Below are 26,697 nucleotides of genomic sequence, written 5' to 3'. Positions count from 1 at the left end.
ATGTACTAAGTTGAGCGACAGTTAGACGTGAATGTTGGCTTCGTTTAGAAGCCTGCTATCTTTTATTCAGGTATGTTTCAATATCAAGGTCTGGTGACGTGGCTTACAATCATGAAAGTATTACTTTCATTTCATTATTTTTATTTTCAAGGCAACACATTTGTCCTAGAAATACAGTCGATCTAGTCCTAGGAAGAAAATTAGTCTAATACCAGTTCATGAACTCCTTGTCTTGGGTTTATGTATCATGAAAACGAGAATACATCACATAGACGAACCCGCGAGCATCAACTAGTATGTAATTATCTTTCTAATATTGTAAACCCGGAAGTTTGAATGGATGGATGGATGTTTGTTACACTTTCACGCAAAAACTATTGAATTTACAATATGGCTGAGTCATCAGAATAACACAGACTATAAATATGCGAGTGAAGCCGCGAGCACTGCTAATACAGTTTAAAACTGTATTCTACTATAAAAATCAGTTTTTCTTTTAATATAATTATAGTATCGTAACATAAATTCAGCAATAGTAATAAAAATCTTTCGATTACATAGTACAAATATGTGAAATAAAACATTTTATTTTTTAATTAACAAGTCAGAAAACATTTAGGTAATGTTAAATTATGACATAAATATTAAAGAAATTATTTTTTCTTAAAGCTAATGTTTCCACATAATTTACAGTCGACATTAAAATAATTAATTAACATTGTCACGAAGTGGCCACGCGTACGCTATTTAGTTTAGTGGCGAACATAAAATTTATCGCAAAATAACACGTTTCGAGTAGGTGCTTAAATAAATGGAAAAGGTCGGGAAATATACAAGCGAAGTGAAACGTGGCTGAACTGCACTTCACAGTTAGCGAAAACAATTCCCCCTTTAGAGCTTGGTGCTGTCACATCATTGCGATCTTATTGTTTTCTGTAGAAAAGGGATAAAATAGAGAAATAACGAGTTCGTTGCGAAAGAATCATTATATACTTTAGTATATTGTAGAAGTAAGGTAGTCTGTTATAATACTGAAACGAATTTGTAGTAGAACATCATTCGATAATGTTTTACTATACATACATACATCTGTTTTTTGTCTTATTAAATTAAAACCAATCAATCACCAAACGTACATCTCATTTATTTTCATATTTTCAAAGCAATAGCATTTTATATAAATATTGTTTGTAAAAACTGTTGACATTACGATATTATAATATCATTTAAATGTGATTATTTTATTATGTTTCATTACAATGATTACTCATCAGACATATTTGTAAAACATATTAATTTGTATATTTGTGAAATGTAGCCTGTAACTTTATGAAACTATCGTGCATACACAAATATCATGTTCATTATATTTTTTATTTTCATACGTAGTAGGAGTGTATACGTTTGAAATTAAATTAAAGACAAAATTTACAATTGTTGCCATTGTGGTGATCATAATATTCGACATCCCCGCATTTCGCAGAAATCCAACACGACAGGATCTCTCGGAATAATGCCAAGTCCTATATACTGCACATAAAGAGAATAGACTGCCAAAGGTCTTTAAATATATCTCTTGCTATTTGAAATAATCAGTAAGTACTGCAAATTACACATTTTCCTAATACAATGTGAGTACTGTGCTGAGCACAAAAACATTAAGAAGTATATTTTTTATGCAAAGTTTTATGAAGATCAATTTCAAAATTTTTCATTGTATGACAAGTCCGTTATCCAAACAAATATTTACCCCCACATATGTAGGTATAAACATTCATGCGGCGGAAATCGCACCAGGAAACAACTCGCAACAAACCATTGAATGTGTCGGCATAAAAAATTGAATTAATTTTAGGCATTTCCGATTCACTTTACACCCCCGCCACGTAACGACGCAGTGCTGTAGTATTTCATTGCGTCTGGAGCGGCGCTGCAAATCGGCCGAAACATGCGCATACTGTGCGATAAATTATATTGAAGTCGGCTACCTCATTTTGGGTCGTCCATTCTCACCGGGTGCACAGATTTTGGCATTTCAAAAATGTAAGGTGGTATTTCACGACGACATGACTGAGTGCGGGGTGTGAATTTATCACATGTATTTAATAGAGCGAGCGTTAAGGTCCAATACTGCTATTCCACCAAAATGCATGTTGTGTAAACGTGGTAAAGAGATTTTAAAAACATTCTTTAGTAGCTGTACTGCTTCCGGTATCAACTTTGTTCGTGCATTCTTTAGTATAAACTTACTGAGGCAACTTTTTTTATTTTGTATTGTTTTGTATTTTTACATTGTATTCCTATATTGTTGATAACTATTATTTATATGGTTTAATTGGACTACATTCTTTAAGCTCTGAAGAAAATATCATAGATACCCTATCAAAAATGTCTCATTTTAACAATTTCATACAGGCCTACATCACAATTGCTTATCGGTCAACTCTTACGTTTATTACTAATACCACAGATAATACGACTTTTTGTACCTTCGAATTGTACACACATTAGTTCAACATTATGTAGTCGTTGAATAAATTAAACGAAATTATATTTCATCTACTCGATTTAGCCTTGATTGCAGATGAATAAAAGTGGATTAGCTAAAAACCAATATCGAGGTTGAATTAAATTGAACAATATTATTAGTTCTTTGGTTTTTTATGAATGAGGTATAATATTATACTTAAGAATACCTATGTAAAACTGACATGGGTCGCGCAAAAGTCCGCCACACTTGCTCTCCCTTTTCATACCAAAATCTTGACACGACATAGCAGTAAATCTATGGAATTATTCGGTCAACAACGTGAGTAATGGGCGCGAAATGAACAGTTTTAGTAAATCTGTTCTCTACATATTGATTCTCCAACTTAGTACTGTTCCAATACAATATTGTTCAAGAAATCTATAAATAAATCGTATTACCATCGATCGCCGATATTATATGGGACGATGACCGATGGCTTCTATACGCTGTAAGAATACATGTATGTGTACATGTATTGTAATATTAATATGAAATAATCAATAGTATTTAAGTAAGAATGTCAAAATTAAATAGGTCAGAACAGTCAATAAGGTTAATTAATTAATAAGACTAATTTTCAACGTTTAACTATCTAATTTATTGTTTCGAACTTTGTAGTTTCTCTTTATTTGTTTCCAAAGTGGATAATAGACACTAACTTACTTCTAGTTTAACTTTAATTTTATCTATGCTACCAATTTGATTAATATAATTGTCTAGTACAAGAAGTCTGTGTATTTATTAATAATTACTAAGTTAAAAAATATGACAGTTACGTTTTTATTTTAAACTGTATTACCAATCTTATTTTAAATACGAGTAGGTACTTACGTAATTCTGTAATATTTGCAGTAGCTCATGGCGATTATGGGTAATTTAAGTCAAAATTAATTAGCACTGTTAATAAGAGTTATTAAATAGATGTCGGTCCTTCGGCTTCATTTATTTTTCCAAGTACATTTTACGGTTGTAAATGTAAAAGGACTTTTGTTACCTTAATAATTAAATGGAATATTTATGTATCTTCGGTGACAATCCAATAATGTGAGCGTAAAGTTTATCTGATGAAGGCTTATATAAGAACATTATATTAAATAATGTAACACTACTTAGAGTTTCTATCTAACTTATTTGATTTAGATCCACATCAACCGAAGACTGAGAGTTGTTGATCAGGATCTGACCATTGTGTCTAAAGTTATCAGTGCTTACACATTTACATATGTAGAAATATTGCAGGTGAGACTTGAAAAATAGTCTTTTAGACTATTAATAATATTTCTTCATGTATTACAATCGTCAGTACATCGTTTTACGTCTTCCGTCATTTCGTCGTAAATTCTTTATTTAAAAAGAATACCCATAAATCCCCTTTCCGCTTATATATATATATATATATGTTCTCAAGCAACTTACTCCTTTCAGCTATAGTTTTTAATCTACCTAAATTGTTTTTTTTTAACGTAAACGCTGTAATTACCTGTATGTGGTATCCTGGAGCCGCCTCGTGGATGGAACCCCACGCCCTGAGTGTTGCTTAACGACGTGAAGCTAAAGAACGCAAGGAACTGTGATCTCACAGTTTTTTCTGTTATCCTGGTAAAAAAACAAAATACATTACCTAGGTATATTTACACTGTAGAATTATAATAATACATAAAAGACAATTTGATAAGTTTCTCTAAGTTTCATTATTATGAAGTTATACCATTTAATGTAACGACTAGAACGTATTTTTAAAGTAAACGAATTGCATAATTGACATTATGAATATTTCGGCATTTCATATAGTGGACCTAACTGTACCCAATTTCTGACTAAATATTGTCACAGAATTACACTGTAAAGCAAGGAGTCGCTAAATAAGTTGATTTACAAAAAATCCTAAAAAGTGTGTTTTTGGAATAATAATTCATTTTCATTTAAAAGCGACAATAGTTATTTATATATACTAATACACAATATAGCTAATAATATTATACATATGTACATATAATAATTTACAACACAAAATGAAGTTATCAAGATTATTTACTTAATTCATTATGCCTATAGCCGACGATATCCATAAAGCTAAGTTCACATAATCGAGAAATGCACTAGTTTCCGGCTGACACGAACATTTGTAGACCGGGAGCGGAGTACGCCACAATTCCGAATCGAGCATTACCGGTTCCGTAGTGACAACCTTTTGTTCTGCGTCCATTTTACTCCAGTTCGGACTGAAGCAGTCTAGCGCTCGAGATTAAACTCGTCGTGAAATTTTATCAACTAGGATGATTAGCTATCAAAGGTTGTCTAGAAACGATGGCTTTAAAGGATAAGGCTGGTTATTGTGTGATCTAATATTTGTCATTTATTTTTTATGTTTTACAGTATTAGTCTAGACTAATAAGTCTAGTAATATTTGAATAATCAGAAAACTGAACTACTCGCATCAAGAAACAAAGTGAAATTCTGAATACATTCTATTTAAATTTTAATTTTAATGAAAGTGATTGGTTAATTTGTATTTTGTTTAGATACCTAATTTTCAGCATGGTATAATATTTATAAGTGACTCTGTATTCTTAGGAGATAATCATAAAAAGTAGATAGCCAAATATGGCACTGTGAGAAATAATTTGGTTAGTAAATATATATTAATAATGATATTTAATTTCGCTATTATTTCCCATATCCAGACTAAACCTTTTGGATTCGGAAGAACTAACCACTACTAACAGAAGTTCCATAACGTAGACATCATGATATGATCTAGACGATGTCACGTAATTCTAGATGGGATAGTCAGAAGCATTGTCAACTGACGATGTTGTAGTGAACGTAACACTGGAGATGTTGCTATTAATAATTACGTTAATGCAACTTGGAGAAGGCAAGCCTATAGTCGTCTCTCAGATTAATTTGGTTTATTATCGATGTAAGCAAATCACTCCGATTTCCTCTCAAGGCTACATAACCTTCTATATAATTGATTAATCTTCAACATGTCACAATATTAGAGTTGGCTTAATAACAGTGGGAAATTGATCACTAATATTGAAGGTCTCTACAGCTGGTGGTCAGTCATCATAACGTTTGTAGTTTTACATATTATTCCCATAGTAGGAGATTTTAATGTATTACTATAATTTATTGAGTAAATTAGAACTCCGCAAAATAACATCATATTCATAAAAACCCAAACTCAAATCAATTGGATTTTGGTGCACATAGAAATAAAGATCTTTCTTAATTGTCATCTTTTTTTATTTTATATATTACTTATATATTTCTACAAGTAAATTGTAATGATTTCTACAAGTAGGAGGTAATTCTTCCACTTAACTTAATCATGAATAGTTTGGAAATTATTCATAAATATATTTATGGACATAAATTCCAGTAACTGCGAATATGTAATTATGTTATTATTATATAATATTTAATTAGGTACTTAAATAACAAATCTACTTATTTCATTACTACTTTGAATAAATCATTTGGATCAAAAGGCTGTTGTATAGTAAAAGGCCAATTTATGGAGCAATAAATATTTACCTATGGTTCCAGTGAATTGAATTGCAAAATATGAAATATTTATCAAATAATAATGTAATTGACAATCATTGTCCGTGCAGTAAATTTATTAACTACCAGGGATTATTATACTACTGTTGGATGATCAATGAACAAATAATTTAGAGAGTTGGGAATAACCGTCATAGTGACATCATAATAGATTTCTGGAATCATTCATATTCACTCAATTGGCAGTTATGGCTAATTTATATTATGAAACCAGTAGACTGAAACTAGTTTCATGGTTTCAGGACATTGATTAATTCTATCAGCAGTTTCATGTGTAAACCTATAATTTTGAAAAGTATGCCTTACAGTCATGAAACCGGAACGTGAGTAAACTAAAAAGACCGAGTATGCAACTAACTACCATTTTTTTTAAAGCCGGCGGAAATCAATATAAAGTTGAAATAATATTATAGCGTTTACTTTTATGTTTGACGCAGTAATTATTTAACTACTGCATTAAATAATAACATAGGTTTATTATTATTAAGTTTTAATTGATTTGTACAATATTTCAGCAATATTGCTATCCGTAATCCGTATTTTAATGTATCAAGTGGTTGTGGTTGTATGTCAAAAAGTGGTGATTTAATTATATACAAAATAATTATAATTAAAATTCTAACTAATTATAATAAAATAATGAACTCTTGGTAAATGATTAGATATAAAGTTTTTGAAAAGTCTATACATGCTTTCATTTTTTTGCGATTACATTAAAAGATAAAGCCCGTGTACTTATGGCATCATGAGTTATGTTATCGAATAATGTGCTATAAAAATAATGATCTACATATTAGTACAGAAATAGGCAAAATGTCGATTACACACAGAAAAATATCATATTAATATTTTCCTTTTTATTAAATTCGTTGACAAAGTTTCCAATTTGCAGATTCTTGTAGAAAATTGGCAATTAGATAAATGATTATTGGTTTTTATTACGTATATATTACGAACCTACATTAATATTGGTGATTACATCAAATTGGTCATTTTGGACGGTCGAAAATAACGGAACAGCAAATTACTTCAAACAAAATATTTTTGTTCCAAATAAAGTCTTTCTATTTATGGTCTAATCTGTGATTTTTGCTTTATATAATTCTTTAACCTGAACAGATAAATGCAGAGCATACTCAACATCGGGGGAATTTATTGAATGTGACTGAACTGGAATGGAAAAATAACACCATTGCTTGTTTCCTGTCGATTTCCTTCGAAATACAGCTTAGTAGTAGGTATATGTACATACCTTCAATCACGCCGTTACTGTTATGGTTCATTTAGATAATCCGTAGATAATAAAATAGATGCTAATATGCAGTAGCAGTGATATATGATTAATTCATAATAAAATGGGAAAACATAATAATTCCTTACAGTTGCAATTTACTTCAAACGGCGCCAGTTCCATAAGCGCGCGTCAGAGCGCATTTAAGACTGAGGTAAAGGAAATTAAATTGTCTTCACCGTAATTTAAAGTTCATAATTTGCATGAAACTTGTTAAACTTTGTCACTTTTACCAAGCAGCCGGTTAGGTCAGTTGCCTGCATATTCCGCTGAAAGCTATAGGTTACGCTCACATTTCGTGAACAACACAATTGTGAATCATTTTCTTCTATGAAAGACATTGTTAAATGCACAAGCACGTACTTTTGAAATCTAGTGTCTGGAGTTGTTAAGAGTTGGTCTAGTTGCATTTGCAGTAAGTTAATTAGACTTAAAAGTTATGAGTAGTCTACAATTACATTTTTACTGTACTTTTCCAGAGATATCCCCATCACTTATCCATTCAGAAGCATGATCTTTGATACTTACTAATTATAACTTAACTAATCATATTCATTTTATGACGTTTTACTAAATAAATTATTTTATTATTAATACTAAATACCCACCTAAATTCTAAAGTTGAGGCGCCGTGATCAGCAAACAGAACAACGGGTGGTGAATAGCGTTCGTTGGCACCACAAAGTCGTGTTTCAGCTGCGCTGCCTTGCACTGCACCCGCGGCGCCCAATTGCAACCATCCTCCAATGCAACTGTTGAATATTTAATATTACTGAAGACCCTTATTATACAGTCATATATTTATTTGTCGTCTATCTGTATATTTAGACAAGATTATCCAAAAATAATCGTAGTTCAAGTATCTATATTATTTTGCAGTTTGGCTGCAGCATAATATTTATTTTAGTTTTACTTTAATATTTTCGTCAAGTATATCAGACTAAAACTGCGATATTAGTAAAAAAAAAAGTTTTATAAGACATACAGTATATGTTATAATCTACTATGTAACTAAGGCAGTAAGTAAATAACTTATATTGAAATATATTTTCCTCTCTATATTTATACTCTTATTATATTATGTTATACAATTTGTTCATAAATAATAATAACAGTTTCAGTTGTGTAAAACAAACTTAACAAATCCAACTTTATAATTAAATATAATTCAATTCTGATTATTTAAATTGGTTACGCGTTTATTTCTGCTTGATCATATAATTATTACTTATATAAATATTGTTAGTTAATGGACAAGCACAACAGTTTTCAGACATAAAAGTAAGTAGATCTTTATTAAAAAAATATAAATGTGTAATATTATCCCAATATATAAACATTAAATTATTGGATGCTAGCCGTAATCGTAACATCGTCTGCTGCGTAGCATCGTCTGCTTTTTTGAGATATAAAATCTCCGTTCTCAGGATGCAATCTATCTTCACGTCTTTCAATAAGATCCTTTCCGTTGTATAGTCGTGAAAAGAATACCAACAAACAAGCAGACGACATACTTTCGCATTTTTAATATTAGTATTGGTATACTATACCGAAATGTACGATGTCAATTTTTTTTGTTCACTCTTATTCGTATTAGTGCGACATTTTCTTTCGGTAGACCAGGCACTTTTCTCAATAGTGATTAACCCCCATCCATTACGTCCGTCTATACAATATGCTGCAATACACGTATTGCCTCTAAACGAGACGGTCTCAGCATTTCTTAGGCTTCGGACTAAGTATCTTACGCAGTTTGAAAGCCAAATGTTAAACGTTTGCCTACCAGATTTTAGGTTAAGTAACTTCAATATCAGAAAAAGTTAGAAACGACATAGCTTACCTTACGAACAAAATTATCTGTATCACATATATATAAATAATTATTATCTATAAAGTAAACAAAAACCATTACTTTAAGCTCTGAGTTTTCGTGTTCGATTCGCTAGATAGATAGGTAGGTATAACGCATAAAAACGTATTTAATAATATACCTACTAAGGATAAATTGAACATTTGTGCAATTTATTTCCTTAGAATTTCTTATAATCTGGTTGACATGAAAAAACATAAATATTAGTTGGTCCCAGGTTCGATGTGAAGACGGTCCGCTTGAAATATTCAATTTGACGGGACATTGATCATAACCGCTGTATGTGACAATCTCGGGCCCGTCACACCCAAATCTATGCTTCGATTATTATCGATTCGTCCTTCATAAAATGTCAATTTTTATGAAAGCCAAATCGATAAGTTATAGTTGTATAAAAATATACAATATAGAACACATTTTTATTATTATATACAATAACTAGCTGACCCCACAAACGTTGTTTTGGTGTCAGCTTGTTTGCTATTCAAGTTACATAAATGAGTAAATTTCACATTAAAGTTGTGGTTCGAAATCTTTTGTGAAATAAACAAAAATAGCCATATCAATGGCCAATAAATTACATTTATTAATCTATTTTATGAACTTCTTGGACCTTAGAATAATACTTATAGAACAATTATTTATCAGATTGCAATGAAACTCATTGCTTGCGAACTTCATTATAATATCACCCGTAACGGGTTGTTATTGCCAGAAAGATTTAACAATTGTACAGTATACAACTGTGTGAATCAAAAAATATATACAAAGTAAAAATGGTTTCTAAAGAATATTGTTTTGAACAAATTGTATTTTACAAACAGCTGACTACGAGGCTGAATTTCTACAAAAATAATAATAATAATAACAAAGTCAATTATATCTGTGCAAAAATCACATATCTACCAACTTATTAAATACTTTAAACAATAAAAAAGTTCGGTGTTGTAAAAGAATATATAGACTAATAAATATAAACCAGCTGTTTAAACACAAGATAATGAGGCAGAAAAAAAATATTAATACAAAGTTTCCCATACTTATTTGATTCTAAAAATAATTATATGTATTGAATAAGAACCTTACAAACATGTAAAATTATAAATATTCTCTATTTTTAATAGGTTTACATAAAATTGTTTGACATTTGTCCTTTTAAACAAAATTGTATTACTCACCCAGTACCATTAAATCGTCCTACTGATACAAGTCTATACAGTTGTATCTCCACCCGTTGACCAGCATCAGGTTGAAGGATGTATGAGCACGATCCTGGACCTTCGATTGACGGTGATTTGATCTGCCCAAACGTTTTACCAGACTTGCTTTTGAGGATACGCGAGTCGATGGTAATGTTGCACACTAGAAATAGAATATCAAATCAACAATTTGCACAATCTATTATATATTGATTTTGTCATAATTATTTTTTTTACGTATTAATCAGGTGATTTCAGAAAATCACTACCTAGTATAAAACAAAGTCGCTGTCGCTGTCTGTCCGTCCCTATGTAAAATACTATAAATATATATGTATACTACGCAACAGATTTTGAAGCGGTTTTTAATAGATAGAGTGATTCAAGAGGAAGGTTTATATGTATAATACATGTACACATATGCAAAGCCGGGGCGAGTAGCTAGTAATCTATATATCGACAATTTATTTACCGTACATATGTATAGTTTAAATATATATAGATATATATTTACTATTTGTACCTACGTGAGACAAAGGTATTCATAGTAATAAATTAATTTAAAAAACAATGGCCTTAAAACTTTTCATACATTTATTATTATGCCCGTCACACGGTAGGTACCTACTATTTTAGTACGCACAATATAACACAGGACATGTGTTATAAATTATATTTAGTATTTTGATTGATTAAAATCTGTGTGCAACGTTTGATTGATTTTGGATTGGGATTTGATTGGTCTTGTTTGAAATCCGACACGCATAAAATGTAGTAACATATAAATGACTAGCTAGACGGTTTCATCCGCAAGAAATTTGTAGCCTATGTGATTACATATTATATATTCGGATGTATAAAATATATTACTGTAAAGTTTCATGAAAATCAGGTCATTAATTTTTACGTGGTTATCTATACTCACAAACTTTCGCGTTTATAATATTATTAACATATATGTTTATGAGTTTCAATTACTTATCTTTGTACAACTAAAACAAAATGCCACTGTCAACTAAAAATTCGAGTTCGACCCTCACTGGACGAGTAAAAGCATCCTAAAGCCTTCATGTTGACTAAGGGTTAATAATGGTCCGTTATTTAAGGAAAAGGTAAACATTGTTCGGGTCTCAATACTCGTGGGATCAGAGAGTGCCTGCCAACAAACAGTCCGTTTTCAAATTGTCGTTCATTGTTTGTGCTAATATTCACAGCGACAAAGATAATCTTGAAACATTAAAATGCGTGTTTTAATTGGTTTAATTTCTAATCTCTGGTACGTCGCACAACCACATCAATGATATGGGTCATTCAATTATACCTCTATACTTTGTGATAATTGCGTATTCAATTAAGTTTCACTGTATTTGAATGGATAACATTTTATTACAATTCATAATGTTAATAAACAATTGTATTTTCATCTCGTACGTTTTAATAACAGTTTTAGATCTAGAATGTGAAGTTTAAAATAAAAGCTTTATTTATTGTTTAATTACAAATACTAAGCAATCTAATATGATTGCTTAGAATTTGTAATTATCGATACACATCAATTCATATCTGAGATACAAAAGCCGCATAATTTATTTTGTTTCACGTAAGTATTTAGTAATTAACATTCAAATTGTATGAAATCAAATGTACTACTAAAATTTAATTCTAAAATTATTTTAACCATCAAATAGACTTGAAATTAATAATATATATAGACCAAAACATATAAAATAAAAAATACATAAAAAGAATTTCGAACTAAACACCTCCAACTTGTTAACAGTCATGCATAAAATACAGGTACATTGGAAACCACTTCATTTTAAAGGTAACAGAATAATACTCACTTAAAAAATAGATAGAATAGAATAGAAGGAACTCTATAGCGATTCTAACAACATCAAAACACTAAAATATATATTATATTTGACGCCCTGGGTGGTCTAGCGATTTAGCACATCGCCTTACTCTCGATGGTCGCGGGTGTAATTCCTCGCGCGATTGGTGAGTATTGGCCTGGGTGTATTCTGTTTATATTAGGTATGTATTTACCAAAAAAATATTTAATTATTTTTATCAATTCTTTAGTACCCACAACACAAGCAAGCTCTGATTTGCTTGGATCTATATGGTATTTTTTTATTATTGTATTTATATGAAAAATGTACGATATATGTATTATACATATGTACAGCGAAACCCCACTAAAAAGAGAATAACCTGCACGGGCCGAATATGGAACGCGGCCACAAAGTTCCAATTTCAATATTTATAGTAGTTTAATAGTTTTTAATTGGAATATTCTTAATTTCAAATCAGATCTCTAAAACGCAGACTAGGTTTTTGTGACAATTGTGATTTGCGATACGATTTCAGATACACATTAGTTAAAACTTCTAACAGTGACATACTTCTTTTAGTTAGCACAGTAAAGAGTTGAAATATTTTATTACAAAATTTAATTAAAATTTGTCGTCATATGGTTTTTATATACTAGCTGGATGCGAGTACTGTAATTCGTAATACGCGCTATTAATAAATATATACTCACTGTTAGCACAGTACTGTTCTAGGCCGCATTGGGCACATCTCGTGGGTGCAACATCCCCGCATGGGCAGGCACCGTCGCGTACGCAGCACGCACAGTCCTCGCCGTCGCCGCCTGGGCACGCACACCCAGTCGAAGACTGGGTCCATAGATCCACTTGACCTAAAATAAATAATATCATACATTTAGCATCCATTTTCGAGGATGTGGTATTAAAAGGTGGACATTTTTATTATGTAAAATTCGTTTTTAGTTGCGAATTTGCGTTGAGAATAGCTTACGTTCGTTACTGTGGTGAAATTTTCATAAATGTAGCTCAAAAATTTAAGTTGTGTTAGCAGTGTTAACAGCACTAATTGTTAGTTAAATTATTTGACGAATATATAGCAAATTATTTAGTCATATAGTATATATAGAGTACTTAGTAGTTTTAAGGTTATAGTAAATAACGTGATGACTGCGAACAGGGATGAATGGAAGAGAACAACATATTACGCCAACCCTAATTCAATGAAATAAGGAAGAAGTAGTTTAGTTTATAGTATAAATATACTATACAGTATAGATATATATAGATAGATAGATATATACTACTATCATGAAGAAAAATTGGTAATAGTGTTTAAATAGAATATGTGTCTAACATATTTAAAATATCCCTTGTCTGAACAACCAACGCCAGACATGGTCGTCTCCTAAATAATTGACAGATTATTTAAGAATAAGAATAAGAATAAGAATAACATTTATTTCATAAAATATAACTTAAATAACATTGTAACTATGACCCCACACTAGGCAATGCCTGTATCGTGGAAATCAAAGCAGGTTTGACAGTTAACGTTACATTGGTACGGCGATCAGAGTGCATATAAAAATTTAGTGTTTATATAATATTAATACTAGTAATATATGACAAAAAATAAAATAAAATAAACAAAGAATACAATAATAAAAATTACAGATATGTATTTGTTAGTCGGCGAGTGTGTGTGTGTATGTGTGTACGTGTGAGTGTGTGTGTGTGTGTGTGTTTGAGTGAGTAAGAATGTTATAAATTCATATAGAATCGTTAGAATATTTCAGAATTGTGTAAAATTTATATTACGGGTTTTAGTATTTTCTCAGTGTCCTCGTATGTCCAGGACATCAGTATACTGTTGAGGAGTGTTTTTAAACCTGATAACTGAGAGTGTTTCATATCAATTAGTTTGCAAATTTGATTGTATATGTGTGGAAAGAGAATTTTTTTGTGACGTTGAGCAAATGATGTTTTAGCCTTAGACACAGGAGCTTTATAGATTCTCTTCTTTAATATATCTTTGTATGTTGGTAGACTCTTCACATATTTGTGCATGTATACAGTAACTCGCATTACAAACAATTTGCGCACGCTCAAGACCTCAGCCTCTTTATACAATTGCATCGTGTCGAATAGTCGCGGTTTTTTTAGAGAAACCTTCAGAACAGCTCGTTGAGCTCTTTCTAAGGGAATTAAATTGGACTTCGTAATACCTCCCCAGGCTAGTAGACAATAATTTATTAAAGACTGACATAACGCTAAGTATACCAATTTCAGAGTAGTGTTGTCTGAAATGACTCTCAATAATTTCATTGTGTACATTAATTTCTCTATAACTCTTTTTGCGGTAATTGATATATGTTTCTTGAAATTTAAATTTTCGTCCAGTTCAATTCCAAGATACCTCAGCGAGACCACCCTGTTGATAATATCACAATTACAGTAAGCGTTGGAAGTACCATTAGGCGATAGACAGTTTTTGTGTATTTTAATATTGAACTTACTTGAAGGTGGGCGAGATACAGCTGTTTTATGGAAACACAAATACTGGGTCTTAGACGCGTTTAATGTTAGGAGATTATAGTCCAGCCACTCAGACACTTGTCGAAGACCACATTCAGCCATGTACTGCGTTTCCTGCCAAGTTGGGCCATGGAATATGAGAGCAGTATCATCTGCGTAACAGATTGCGTTACAGCTTTGGAGCGGGAGATTTAGAATCATTAATATATATAGTAAATAAGATTGGACCCAGAATGCTCCCTTGGGGAACCCCAAAAGATACATGTATAGGATCACTTATATGATCACCAATCTTGATACATTGATTTCTATGCGACAAATAACTCTCAAACCAGTTTAGTGGCAAGCCACGTATTCCAACACACTCCAGCTTTTTGAGGAGTATAGGTGTAGAAACAGTGTCAAATGCCTTAGCAAGGTCCAGAAAAACACCTATGCAACACCTACCCTCATCGAGGTGATCAACAACAGCATCCATTAGAATGATTACAGCATCTTCAGTGGACTTTCCCTGACGAAATCCAAACTGTTTGTCATTTAGAAGGCTGTTTTGATTGAGGAATTTAACTAGCCGCTTATAGATGATGCGTTCTAAAAGTTTCGAAAAAGCTGGCAAAAGTGATATTGGACGGTAGTTAGTCGGGTCGTCTTTGCTACCTGCTTTATATATGGGAATCACCACCGCCGTTTTCCAGACCTGCGGGAAAGTCCCTGACGATATACTCAGATTAAATATTGAGGCTAACGGTTCAGCTATAAGATGTCCAATATTCTTCAAAATACTATTATTCAGACCATCAAAACCAGAGGTGTTTCCTGATTTAAGAGATTTTATTAAACACAGCACTTCATGAGAATCGGTAGGTTCCATAAAAAAAGAGTTTTTAGGTGAATTAGTGTAGTGTACTTTACTGGCGATTGAGTCCTGTGTTTCATTTAATCTAGTCAAAATTTTATTTGCGAGGTTACTACCTGTGGAAGAGAGGCAGGTGTTACAATAATTGAGAGACTCTTTAATATTGTTTCTAGTCCTAATTAGCTCTTCGGGTAACGAGACAGTTGCAGTGTTATGAGTAATGTGCCTAATAGTATTCCATAGTTTTTTTGGAGCATCCTTATTTTGGTTTATCAGCTTGTTATAATAATCAGCTTTAAGTTTCCTTAGTAAGTTAATATAAAAATTTCTGTACCGTGAATAAATTAGTTTTTTTACGCTATTGTTGGGATCTTTACGCAAATTGCTGTGTAACTTATCACGATGTTTAGAACACCTCATAAGTCCAGGAGTCATCCAAGGTTCGATATTAAATTTGGAGCGACTAACTTTCACAATCTTAGAGTGCCTCGATAAAGCATCCACGACTGTGGAGGAGAAGAGAGATACTGCCTTCTCAATATCATTTGTGTTCATCAAAGAATGCCAATTTATCAAATGAAGATCAGAATGCAGCGATTCATAGTCTACTCTAATCCTTGAACGTGTCTGAGCATTTTGTTTTTGATGCGTTAACGTAATTCCTGCCATAGTGATTTCATGATCAGTTATATCAGAGGAACAAACTATAGATTCTGCCCTGCTCTTAATTGGTACAAAAATATGATCCAGACAAGTTTTTTGGCGAGTAGCTATATCAATGCTCGATGTAAGCCCAAATTCAGCAAGTACATTTAAGTATTCGGAAACATAATTGGTATCTGTTTCTGGGCTTAATATATCTACGTTTAGGTCCCCTGTAAAGATTAGAAATGGATTGTAAGTAAGTTTTTTCAAAACTGAGCCAAGGGAATAAATAAAACGACTAGGGTTTTGGAAACTTGGAGACCTGTAAGCTGCTACTACTTGAAAACAATTTGGAGCCTCGATCACAACACAATTAGCGTCCTCTACCTCCAGTTCCGAGGAAATGTATGACCATTTATCCTTAACAAAAACCGTTATACCGCCTGATTTATTTATGTACTTTTTTGAGTTGAAAGACGTGTAACCTTTAATTTGGTTTACAGTGGAATTTTCATTTAACCAACACTCTGTAAGGACTATGACATCAAAGTCAATATTCATTCTTTTAAAAACAACCAAAAAACTATCAAAATTTTTATGAAGACTTCTTATGTTTAAATTTAAGATTTTCAGATTATATTTACAAATTACTCGGGTGCATTCTTCCGGTAATGGTATAGTATGGCATTTTACTTTAAAAGAGTTATCAATTTCTTCAAGTAAATTCAGGGATGCCATGGAAAAATAGTAAAGAGAAAGGGTTCCAAATTATGCTTAGTAAGCCATAGCTAAGAACATACCAAATGCAACACCCATGTAATAAGAAAATGAACTATTTACTTCCAAATAATGTGTGAAACTAAAAAGTCCGCCAAGGACACTGTGAAGTAAAGTATGAACAGTGTATGTGTGTGTGGTAAAAATGAGAGTGTAATACAGTACGCATACAATATCAAATAACATAATCAAGACGAACAAAACTATACATTCAAAAATATTAATACAAGACAAAGTATATGACTTTTGAAAACAATAACAAGAGAATAACTGAAACAGTGAGCTGGGCTGATTAAGATATAATGACCGACGATTCTCCCTGTAAGCTGGACTGATTTTTACCAGTTGTAGGAAGTGCGCGTTCGAGATCATTTTCGGACTGTATTTTAATAGCAGGGTATCCATCTCTGTAGTCCCCCTTCCGAAGAAAAATGTTACCACTTCGTACCCAGCAGTGTTTGAAGCCGTGTTTTTTTGCAAATAGCCTGGTGTCCCGAAATAAGCGACGATTATTAAACGTTAGTCGTTCATTGATATAAACCGTCGTATCAGAACCCTCCACTAATATATCCTTGGATTTGAGAGGACGACGACTTCTTGAACGTTCTAAGAACTCATCACGTTTGGATCGGCGAACGATTTATTAGGATACTTACTACTACCATCAAGAAAAATTGGTGTCCATGCAAGCTGCGCAGAGGCAATGGTGCACGCGGCAGCAGCAAGTAACGCTAACGCATGCCGCATCGTGCGCGCGGGCAGTCACCGCGCCGCTTGCACCGCCAGCCTCCCTCGCCGTCTTCTCATTACCTCGCACAATCACTTACTACACTTCTTATTGTCATACACACCTAACAAAAACTAAATAACTTTTTATGATGCACTGTACTATGGTTGGCATGATTACAAGCAAACTAAAGTCTTTCAGTGTTACCTACTATCACTATACAATCGAATTTATCGCAACTTTACTATAAATCTCCGTAGTGTTTCTTCTTTCATTATCATTGGATTTTGTACGAAGGTTTGCATATCTGTAACAAAATTAAGTGGTTATAGTATTATGTATCACAATATTTCATAGTGATCAGGATTCTAACTATTAATATTAGTTTTTTGACCTTGTAAATAATAGAGATTCTGTCAAAATTACAATTGCAAGTTATGCTTAAATAATAAAGAAAGAGTATTTGTAGTATATTATTCAATAGTGGCTACATCTTTCTATGAGTACAGAGGATTTGAAAATTAATAGTTATTCTGTCGTAACATAATTTTATTCCAAAATTCGTAGGTGTTTTTATGACAACATTTACGGACTAATTGTTGTTATTTATTAATATATATTATATGGCAATGTTATAGATTGACTTGTATCCAGAGCCGTAAAATATTAAAAAAAAGTTTTTTACAAGCAAGATTTTATATGTACAGAATACGTAAGATAATGTATAGATTACTTATTTCATGACAGTCACGGCCAACGACAACTTGAATCTATGGCTAGACTATTTTGAGGTCTTGAAACAGAAACTTGACCACATGGCCATCTTCATAGAATCGCAACGTAGTGGTGAAACGTAATACTAAAATAGCTAAAATATATACTATAATACTCATAAATATTATGATAGCAGTCTCGGTTCAATGCTTCGCTTGTAATGGCTATTTATTCATATTATTTGTAATCAGCTAAAAGGTTAGATCGATGGTGCACTGTAGCAAACAATATCAAACGTTATTTACCTCAGAATTAACAGATATAGCATGATTATCAATTCAAGATTGTTTTTCCCCGATTCTTTATACATATATTTTTTCTTATATAAAGGTGTTCAAATAATCAGTTAGCTAATTAATGTAAAATATTGGGTATTAATTGCCGCTGACTTTTGACATAATCGATTTAGATTCAATGTTAAATCACATGCAGCACATGACTTTTATTTTCAAAAGATTATATGAACATTAACATTTTTTATCACTATCCCTACTGTCCAGTCCTGCCTAACTGTGTATATATAGTAAATAGTTAATAAAACAATGGAAATTAACTAAGAAAATTTTAATAACATAGCCGCCAATTTGTTTAAACACAATGTACAAAACAAAACGTAACCCAATATAGAGACACTATTCAACGACAGTAATAACAACAGGGTGTTGATGGCTCTGCAATACGTGTTCGTATGCAATCTACATACTGACACTCGGGACACGACACACAAGGCTGGCAATGACGATTCCTCAAATGTACCCTTTCACGCAGTAGGCAAGATGGCGCATTTACTTGCTTTTTCCTCTTATAATAAAAACAACAGTTTCCCTGCAAACGCAAATAAAAAATAAACATTTTACCTACTATGTAAGTTCATTTGGAAAAAAATGAAAATCTAAACTTTGTTTATTCCAACGCACAAGTCGAGCTAAACTTTGAAAAAATTGTTCCAGGATTGGAGACACCAATCCCGTTATTTGCATAAGCAGATAAGTTTCTTAACTCGAGCCTCGTAAATTAATTAACTTTGCAGGTAAAAAAGCAAAAATCGTTAGACGAAAATCCTGCCCGGAAAGTTGTCGTGTTTTCAGTAATACTACGCTTTTTGTTAATTGCTAAAGCTTAGAGAAAGTCAGAGAGGGAGTACGAGAAACAGAAAAGTTTAAATTCCTTTATCCAATCTACTTATCTCTGTATTTATTTCCGAAATATCAGGTATATTTAAGAACCCTGTTTGTAAGTGCTCATTTGCATGAGTGTATATTTGACGTTAATTATCATTTAAACTTTAATAACCATTATTACCTATTGTTATTTACCCAAAATTTACCTTTTGTTATATTCATTTTAGTAAGATTGGAACAACTAAGGGGAATCAGTATGTTGCGTATAGACAGACAGTTAAACGCGGCCATGCAATCCATCGGATTATAGGGCCCAATCACAAAGAGCCATATCTTGAGCCTCAGTCGGAAATAAATCCCCATCTGAACCCTCGCCGCATTCGGCGAATAAACATTGTGGCCAGGACGCGGAGCGATCGATGTTAAAAACACACCAAGCAACCAGCCTCTAAATAACGCCTAATCTTCTGTAATTTGCTCGCAAACGGGTAGTACGATTCAATTAAAATTCTAATTCAACGAATAACTCGATGTTTGAATACTTTAATTTTAACATCAGTTAGGGATGCTTTGTGGTAACATTTACTCTACAATTTAAACTATTTAAAAGTAGCTCTAACATTTCTTCTTACGCCGTAACTTAATCTAATATGAAGTTTTTTAATAAGATAGGTTTCAATTTAAATTTCGACTTTCATATCAGATTCATTTTTCTAGTTCTGTCCGACTGAAGTTCGTAACAAAATTGGATTTTTCTCGCGCGGCATAAACGGCATTTATTCAGCTTTTTGCTTTTGGCTTCTGAAAGGATATTGCGTGGGAATCAATTCAGGTGGCGGTTATCCAACCACTGGCTGCATATTAATTTCACGTAAAATGCTTCGGCTAACTTTATACTGTTCTCAGCGTAATCTCAAAATTTAGTACCATTTAATAATTTCACGGACTATAAAGCATACGAACTCAATATCTCCCAAAGAAGTTCCATAAGGAACAGTAGTATTTTTATAAAAGTTCTTAGTTTAATGAATTTTCATGTATATTGTAATATTACCTATAAAGATATTTATATGCTTCTTCTTGAGGGGTCTTAAGCCTTTTAATACAGAGATATAAATTTTAATTCTGTGTAGTATAAACTACCCTCATTTTACTTTAAGCATGTGAAATCATGGCCGAATTAATATAGGAAATCTGTAGTGCTTATCTAAAATAGAAGAAAATATTTATATTATTTTTTATAAAACATATAGACCTCAATTGACTTTTTCAGGATTTTATTAATGTAATATTCAAGTATTTTTTTCATACCCTTTCATCTTCAGATCGGTATCGATGGACCTCGTTGTGTGAATCAGCACAGTACATGGACTCGACGAATGGTTTTCTTTTCGCTTTGGTGCCTATAGCCACCTCGCAAGCTCGTCGCATCAGAACAGTGGGTTGATTACGCTGAAACAATAGAAATAGTTATGTTGAATGCATATATTTAAACTAATGTCAATATAACTAAATTTATATATTTTTTTGTTTATTTGTATACATATTAGACAATAGAACTAAACGTAGACTTCTAACTAGGCCCATAACTATGCAAAGCGTCTCAGGCATAATACAAGAAAATCCGCTTACGTTAGAGCGTCCCGTTTGTTTCTTACCCTTTACTTAATGTCAACAATTTCTCAAATGCCACAAGTTTTGTGTTAATTCGTTATTTCCATGTAATTTTCAAAGTAGAATCATAAGAAACAATTCTAGTCATCTAATAAATCTTCAAGGGACAATTCTATAGGTTTTTTCCTAAGCGCTCTACAGCCAAGAACGTGCTTGGCGTCACATAGAGGTACTTTAGCCGGATCTCCCACTTTGACCGGATTAGTGCAGACATCACATTCGATCGACACGTCATAAGGATGCCTGACGAGGAAATTTGTAGTGCCCAGTAGCTTCGAGTGCTCCTGGTCTTGCATGCCGTTACGCTTGAAGGCAGTCACGGGTAACTTGCGTACCTGTAATCGGTCAGATACATATCTGCTGTTTAAACCCGTTTGTCGTATACCATTTACTTGTGAGAGGTTAATATAATAAATCCGATATGCCTAATACTAACAATAAGAAATAAATTATTTCAACATACAACAAAAAAAATCTGACAATAGGTCACTTACGATAATTATTTCTGCCCTGATTTATGTATATACCTGCATAATTGCTTTCTAATTTACACGTTATTTGATGCCGACTAATGAGTAATTAAACCTAACTCACACATTAGAGAGGCATCACTTTTTATGCTTGGCCGGAAGTTTCTTCGTAGGTTTGATAGGAATACCAATTGGTTGATAACCCCATATGGCATTGTGCCAACATTTACGTATGTATGATATTCCACTACCACTTTCTGTAAAATTTTGATCTTGCAGTCCATTACGCTTTAACGCAGATGATGGTAGTGGATAAACCTGGTGAACGTATGTTTTTATTTCACTAGAAGATGAAACTGACACTGGTCTCTAATAACCTAAGGTATGCCTGTATTTACATAATAAATGTTTTCACTTTTTATTTTTCTTTTTAACAGGCAGCATTTCCTGTGTAATTTTGGGATATAGTTTGCGTAAAGGTTCAACTGCAGTATATACACAAGGCATGTGAAAGCCTGTCCCGGCACATAAATATCGAATTGCTCCTCTATAACTATGAATTTGGTCCTGCATCCCATTCCACCGGTATGCGGACATCGGCAGCCTACCGTGACGTGTAGGAACGTATCGTTCCTGAAACCAACAACCAGTAAGTTGTATACATAAATGTTTTCGCTATTGGTTTCAGAAATTAAAAATGTTTACTTTGTATATTGTATGTTTGTGTATTATTGTTACCTACTCTTATTTTGTCATCCAATTTGATGGTTCACAATTTGACTGAATCTTATAATATATTCTCTATTTTAATATTGTTTAAATATATAGGTACTCCTAGATATTAGTTTTACAAAATTAGTCAAAACTGGTTTGCATATTTTTTACATTATAAAATATTAAAATAAACTTACAATTCGTCCATCTTCATACCGATAACAAGGTATAACGTATTTAGTTTTGACAGGTTTACAGGTTGGTTGACAACAAGTTGGACAGCAGTCTTGTGGAGTACATGGTGGGGAACGTGTAGGGGGTGGCGAACGATTTCTATATCGAGGGGGACTATTGCAACCATGGTGCAATCGACAATGGGGATCATTGCATTGATCAACTCGCTCCTTTAGACGAGAAATCGGTGATCTAGGAGGCGTCCTGGGAAGATCTTTCTCGCAACAGTACACGAGACGTCCTTTAGGACATTGTGGTAGACAAGGATAAGATACTGTTTCCTCATAACATTTTGATGGGTAACAAGGAGCGACCAACATCGGAGTTACAGCGAATTCCCCACAATCATCAGAATAACAGTACGCCATGTTTTGATATATTTTCTGTATACAATTTTTATTTTCTTCTTTATCTCACATAATATTACTGATAATTTAGGAACATATTTTTAATTTAGACAACAATTTTTTTTCATGTCCTCAATTTTGAATTGTAGATTCTATTGCTTTTTATTAATATTATACTATATGGCTTTTAATTTATATATGAACAATAACTTTAATCAAATGAGGTTCTATTTTTGTTATAAAATCTATTTTTAATTAAGTTTCCATGTTAACTCTTTTTACACTCGTACACCATAGGCATTCGTATTTAAATAAAACTGGTATGAAATATAAAATTAATTGAAATAGCATGCAATATTTTAACTTAATTTAGTTTATGTATTATTATTATAAGATGTTTTTTTATTTTAGTTTAATATAAAGATGGCCTGAACATAGTGCTACTACAGGCTACGATGTTAAGTAATAGTAGTAAAAGTTAAATGTAATTATTAATTATAATATGATTATCTAAAATTAATCTAACAAATATTATTAGCTAAAGACATCCATTACTGAGGCAGTAATTTTATTTTTATTGCAGGTAATTCTTAAGTAAATGTAGTGTTTTCGAAATTTACAAATTTAATTATAATTAAACAGATTTAGATATTTATTTCTTATAATAGTTGAATCAGATGTGGATACAATTATGAATTCTACTGTAGTAAAGTTTAAAAGTAAACAAAATCATTCGCAGGTCACTTTTAAACTAAAAATAGAGTTACTTTACAAAAACGGCAACAGAGAACAAATTGCCTCTCTGACTACTCCATTTGGGATTACAGTCTTTCCATCTTATTGCATTGCTGTAATCCTTTCTCTATCTACTATCTAAAGATCTTAACGATACTTCAATAGGAAACCGAACAAAGGAAACTTTTTAAATTGCTTTAAAGTTTTCTGTTTGCACGAAGCAACCATGAAAATGCACTCTAGTGCGTTTGTTTGTATTGAAAATCTGCAAAGTAAACATTTTGCTTTTTACAAAACAACACTCAATATAATGGAATACAATTTTTCGTCTGATCCACACTTTAAAGATTTGCATATTGTGTAACATACATATTGTAGATTCATCTTCGTATTATATCCCTTACAAGATATACCGTATCTTAAAGCAGAGAATATCGATTCTCAAACGATCCTATTTTTGCTTAAAACTAAAGAAATGAAATGGAATTATCATTTTTTATTTAAAGGCACTAAATTCTATGTCATGCAAAAGTAAATGGTCTCTGATTAAAGGGATTGAAATTCCGTGCGGCGGCTCAAAGTAATCTTTGAAACTACTTAAATGGCTTCCTTTTCAGATAAGCGCTACTTATCGTTCAAAGACAGATTACTACAAGTTTCTTTGAGGTACAATAATGATCTTGTAACATAGTTTTTGGAAACGACTTTTAAGAAAAAGAAATAAACCTAATCACCTTTCTTTGAATTTTCTGCCTGCCGCATATATACGTACATATTAAAGATCTTTAAATTTAATTCATGTACAGAAAAGTTCGAATTTATTAAAATAATAAATTCAATAAATTAAACTTAAAAATTGTTTGAGTACCAAACACAACATTCTCCAGAAATATTCTCATAAATTAGGTTTAATAATATAAAGAAGAGGACTCATCTACTATGTGATAGATATTTTTTTATTAGTGTGCCGTACGATTATGTTCTTGTCCGCAGAACAACTAAACTGGTTAATAAATCTTATAAAGAAGAACGGTACCTTGGCTAAGTAGATGGAGTGTAGACTAACTATCTACATGATATTTATAATCTTAATAATATTATAAACATGAAAGTGTGTGAGTATGGATGTTTGTTACCAACTCTTTCACGCAAAAAGTACTGAACGGATTTTGATGAAATGTATAGGCTATAAATTTCATGTAGGTAAAACCGCTGGCACAGCGAGTATAGTGTCTACTACTGTGAAACTTCTGTTAAAAACTTTCGCTGTATCAAGTCGCAGTGTAAGCATCAGAATTTAAAAATCTAAATATATACTTACATAAAAAAACTGCGAAACAAATAAAACAATAAAAAAATCTATTCATGGTGGAAAGGGTTGAAAAACAATGATCGCGATCAGAAAGTGTATAAAATGTACTGTTAGTATAGTTTGCTAAGATGAGTTTTGATCGAGTTTCAACAACGTAGCAACAAACGAAGACGAGTGAAGTAGTAGTAGTAGTAAACGAAGAAGTATTGTACGTATATACTATACGTACAATTAGGAAAATATAATTAGGTATTCACTTGATTGATACAATTAACTATACAGTGTTTAGATATATCAATTGAATACATTTATGTATGCACACACGCACATTGAAGATAAACCCTCAGTAATAATCACATCTAACAACATCACCTGAAAAAGGCGATTATTTCCAATCGAGTAAATCCTTTCAATGTCTCCTTTGCGGTGTACACGATACCCTCGTACGTAGATATTTCCACTTTACATCACTTCAATAGTGTAAGAGATGTATGTACTATCCTGTATATTATTGTTAATATCACGTTATTATATTTGCTTATGCGCACAAATACCATCTAGGAATTATTTCAATTTATATTTCATGTGGATGAAAAAATCAGAATGAGTTTTTAATTCACTGCCTACCTATATTTTGATATTTATATTTCTGCTATTGTTATATTCCGCACGTTGTAGCATGGTGCGGGTGACAGTCATACAAAATATGTACACTAAAATGTAGGTTATTTATGAAGGCTTATTGTATTCAGCAAAACAATATATTTCAGGAAAGTATAGAAAATGTATATTGATTGAGTTCGATTTTAAATATCAAGTTCTACAATAAATAACAAATAATATATTAGCTTTCATTGATATCATTACATTACATATGAAGTAAGATATATAAAGTAAAGTTAGTTATTATTATATTATTATTTCGCACACTTGTACAATTAATATAACAATACCTAAAATTAATGAAAAAAACATTACACACAATTATAGTACACAACTGATATCAAAATACCAATGTCAAAAAATGTCAATATTGTTAATTGAACAATATTGACATTTTTTGAAATTGACAAACGTCGATTCGCTGATTTGACAATGTCAAATCAACGTATCGTTATCTGTTAATACGTAAAGCAAGTCTTTGACAATAGAATATTATTATTGTTTAAACTTATAATTTAAATTAATTATGGTCGCATTCGATCGATCACTGTTACCACTAATTATAATAGACATACATAGAGAAGATTAAAGTAGATACATAGATATTTGAAATAAAAAAAATATACAATGTATAGTTATTTATACTCCACAACAATGTTGAGAACAAATTAGTGTAACTTAGGTTACTATTTAAATAGTTGTCTTAATTTTTATTTATGCTTATTGTAATTATTAATCAAGTCTTTGTCAATTAATTGATTTTAATAAACAGTATTATTTAAAGAGCTGGCGTTAACCTCACCGTTTCTAATTTG

General features: G+C 31.9%; 2 protein-coding genes across 8 annotated transcripts in view; both read right to left on the bottom strand.

Moving 5' to 3' along the window:
* The window catches only part of LOC131845915 (uncharacterized), a 43,015-nt gene extending 24,877 nt beyond the window's left edge, over positions 1 to 18,138 (bottom strand). Inside the window, exons 1-5 of the mRNA XM_059195073.1 lie at positions 17,768 to 18,138; positions 13,012 to 13,170; positions 10,443 to 10,626; positions 8,003 to 8,146; positions 4,011 to 4,126 (exon numbers count right to left, since the gene is read on the bottom strand). Coding sequence (XP_059051056.1) covers positions 4,011 to 4,126; positions 8,003 to 8,146; positions 10,443 to 10,626; positions 13,012 to 13,170; positions 17,768 to 17,858 — 694 coding nt within the window. The 5' untranslated portion in view covers positions 17,859 to 18,138. The remainder of the gene's footprint in view (positions 1 to 4,010; positions 4,127 to 8,002; positions 8,147 to 10,442; positions 10,627 to 13,011; positions 13,171 to 17,767) is intronic.
* Positions 18,139 to 19,167: 1,029 nt separating this feature from the next.
* On the bottom strand, positions 19,168 to 23,344 carry LOC131845922 (uncharacterized). Of its 7 annotated transcripts, XR_009357660.1 has the most exons (6): positions 22,789 to 23,344; positions 22,276 to 22,510; positions 22,002 to 22,195; positions 21,366 to 21,742; positions 21,045 to 21,185; positions 20,803 to 20,940 (listed from the first exon to the last, which is right to left on the bottom strand). XR_009357660.1 is itself a non-coding variant. In XM_059195083.1 (3 exons), the coding sequence occupies exons 1-3, from the start codon at positions 23,191 to 23,193 to the stop codon at positions 19,249 to 19,251; spliced, it is 735 nt and encodes a 244-aa protein (XP_059051066.1). In that variant the 5' UTR covers positions 23,194 to 23,342; the 3' UTR covers positions 19,168 to 19,248. The 7 variants fall into 7 exon arrangements, 3 of the variants coding, with proteins under 3 accessions (XP_059051066.1, XP_059051069.1, XP_059051068.1); XR_009357661.1 differs by lacking the exon at positions 21,366 to 21,742; XR_009357662.1 differs by lacking the exon at positions 22,276 to 22,510 and having other exon boundaries at positions 22,789 to 22,878.
* Positions 23,345 to 26,697: the final 3,353 nt, after the last annotated feature.

Source organism: Achroia grisella, unplaced genomic scaffold (genome assembly GCF_030625045.1).
Source record: "Achroia grisella isolate CSIRO2021 unplaced genomic scaffold, CSIRO_AGI_Agris_v1 utg487, whole genome shotgun sequence".
NCBI classification, from domain to species: Eukaryota; Metazoa; Arthropoda; class Insecta; order Lepidoptera; family Pyralidae; genus Achroia; species Achroia grisella.
Note: the sequence above shows the minus strand (reverse complement) of the source record. Positions and strands in the feature narration are given on the sequence as shown.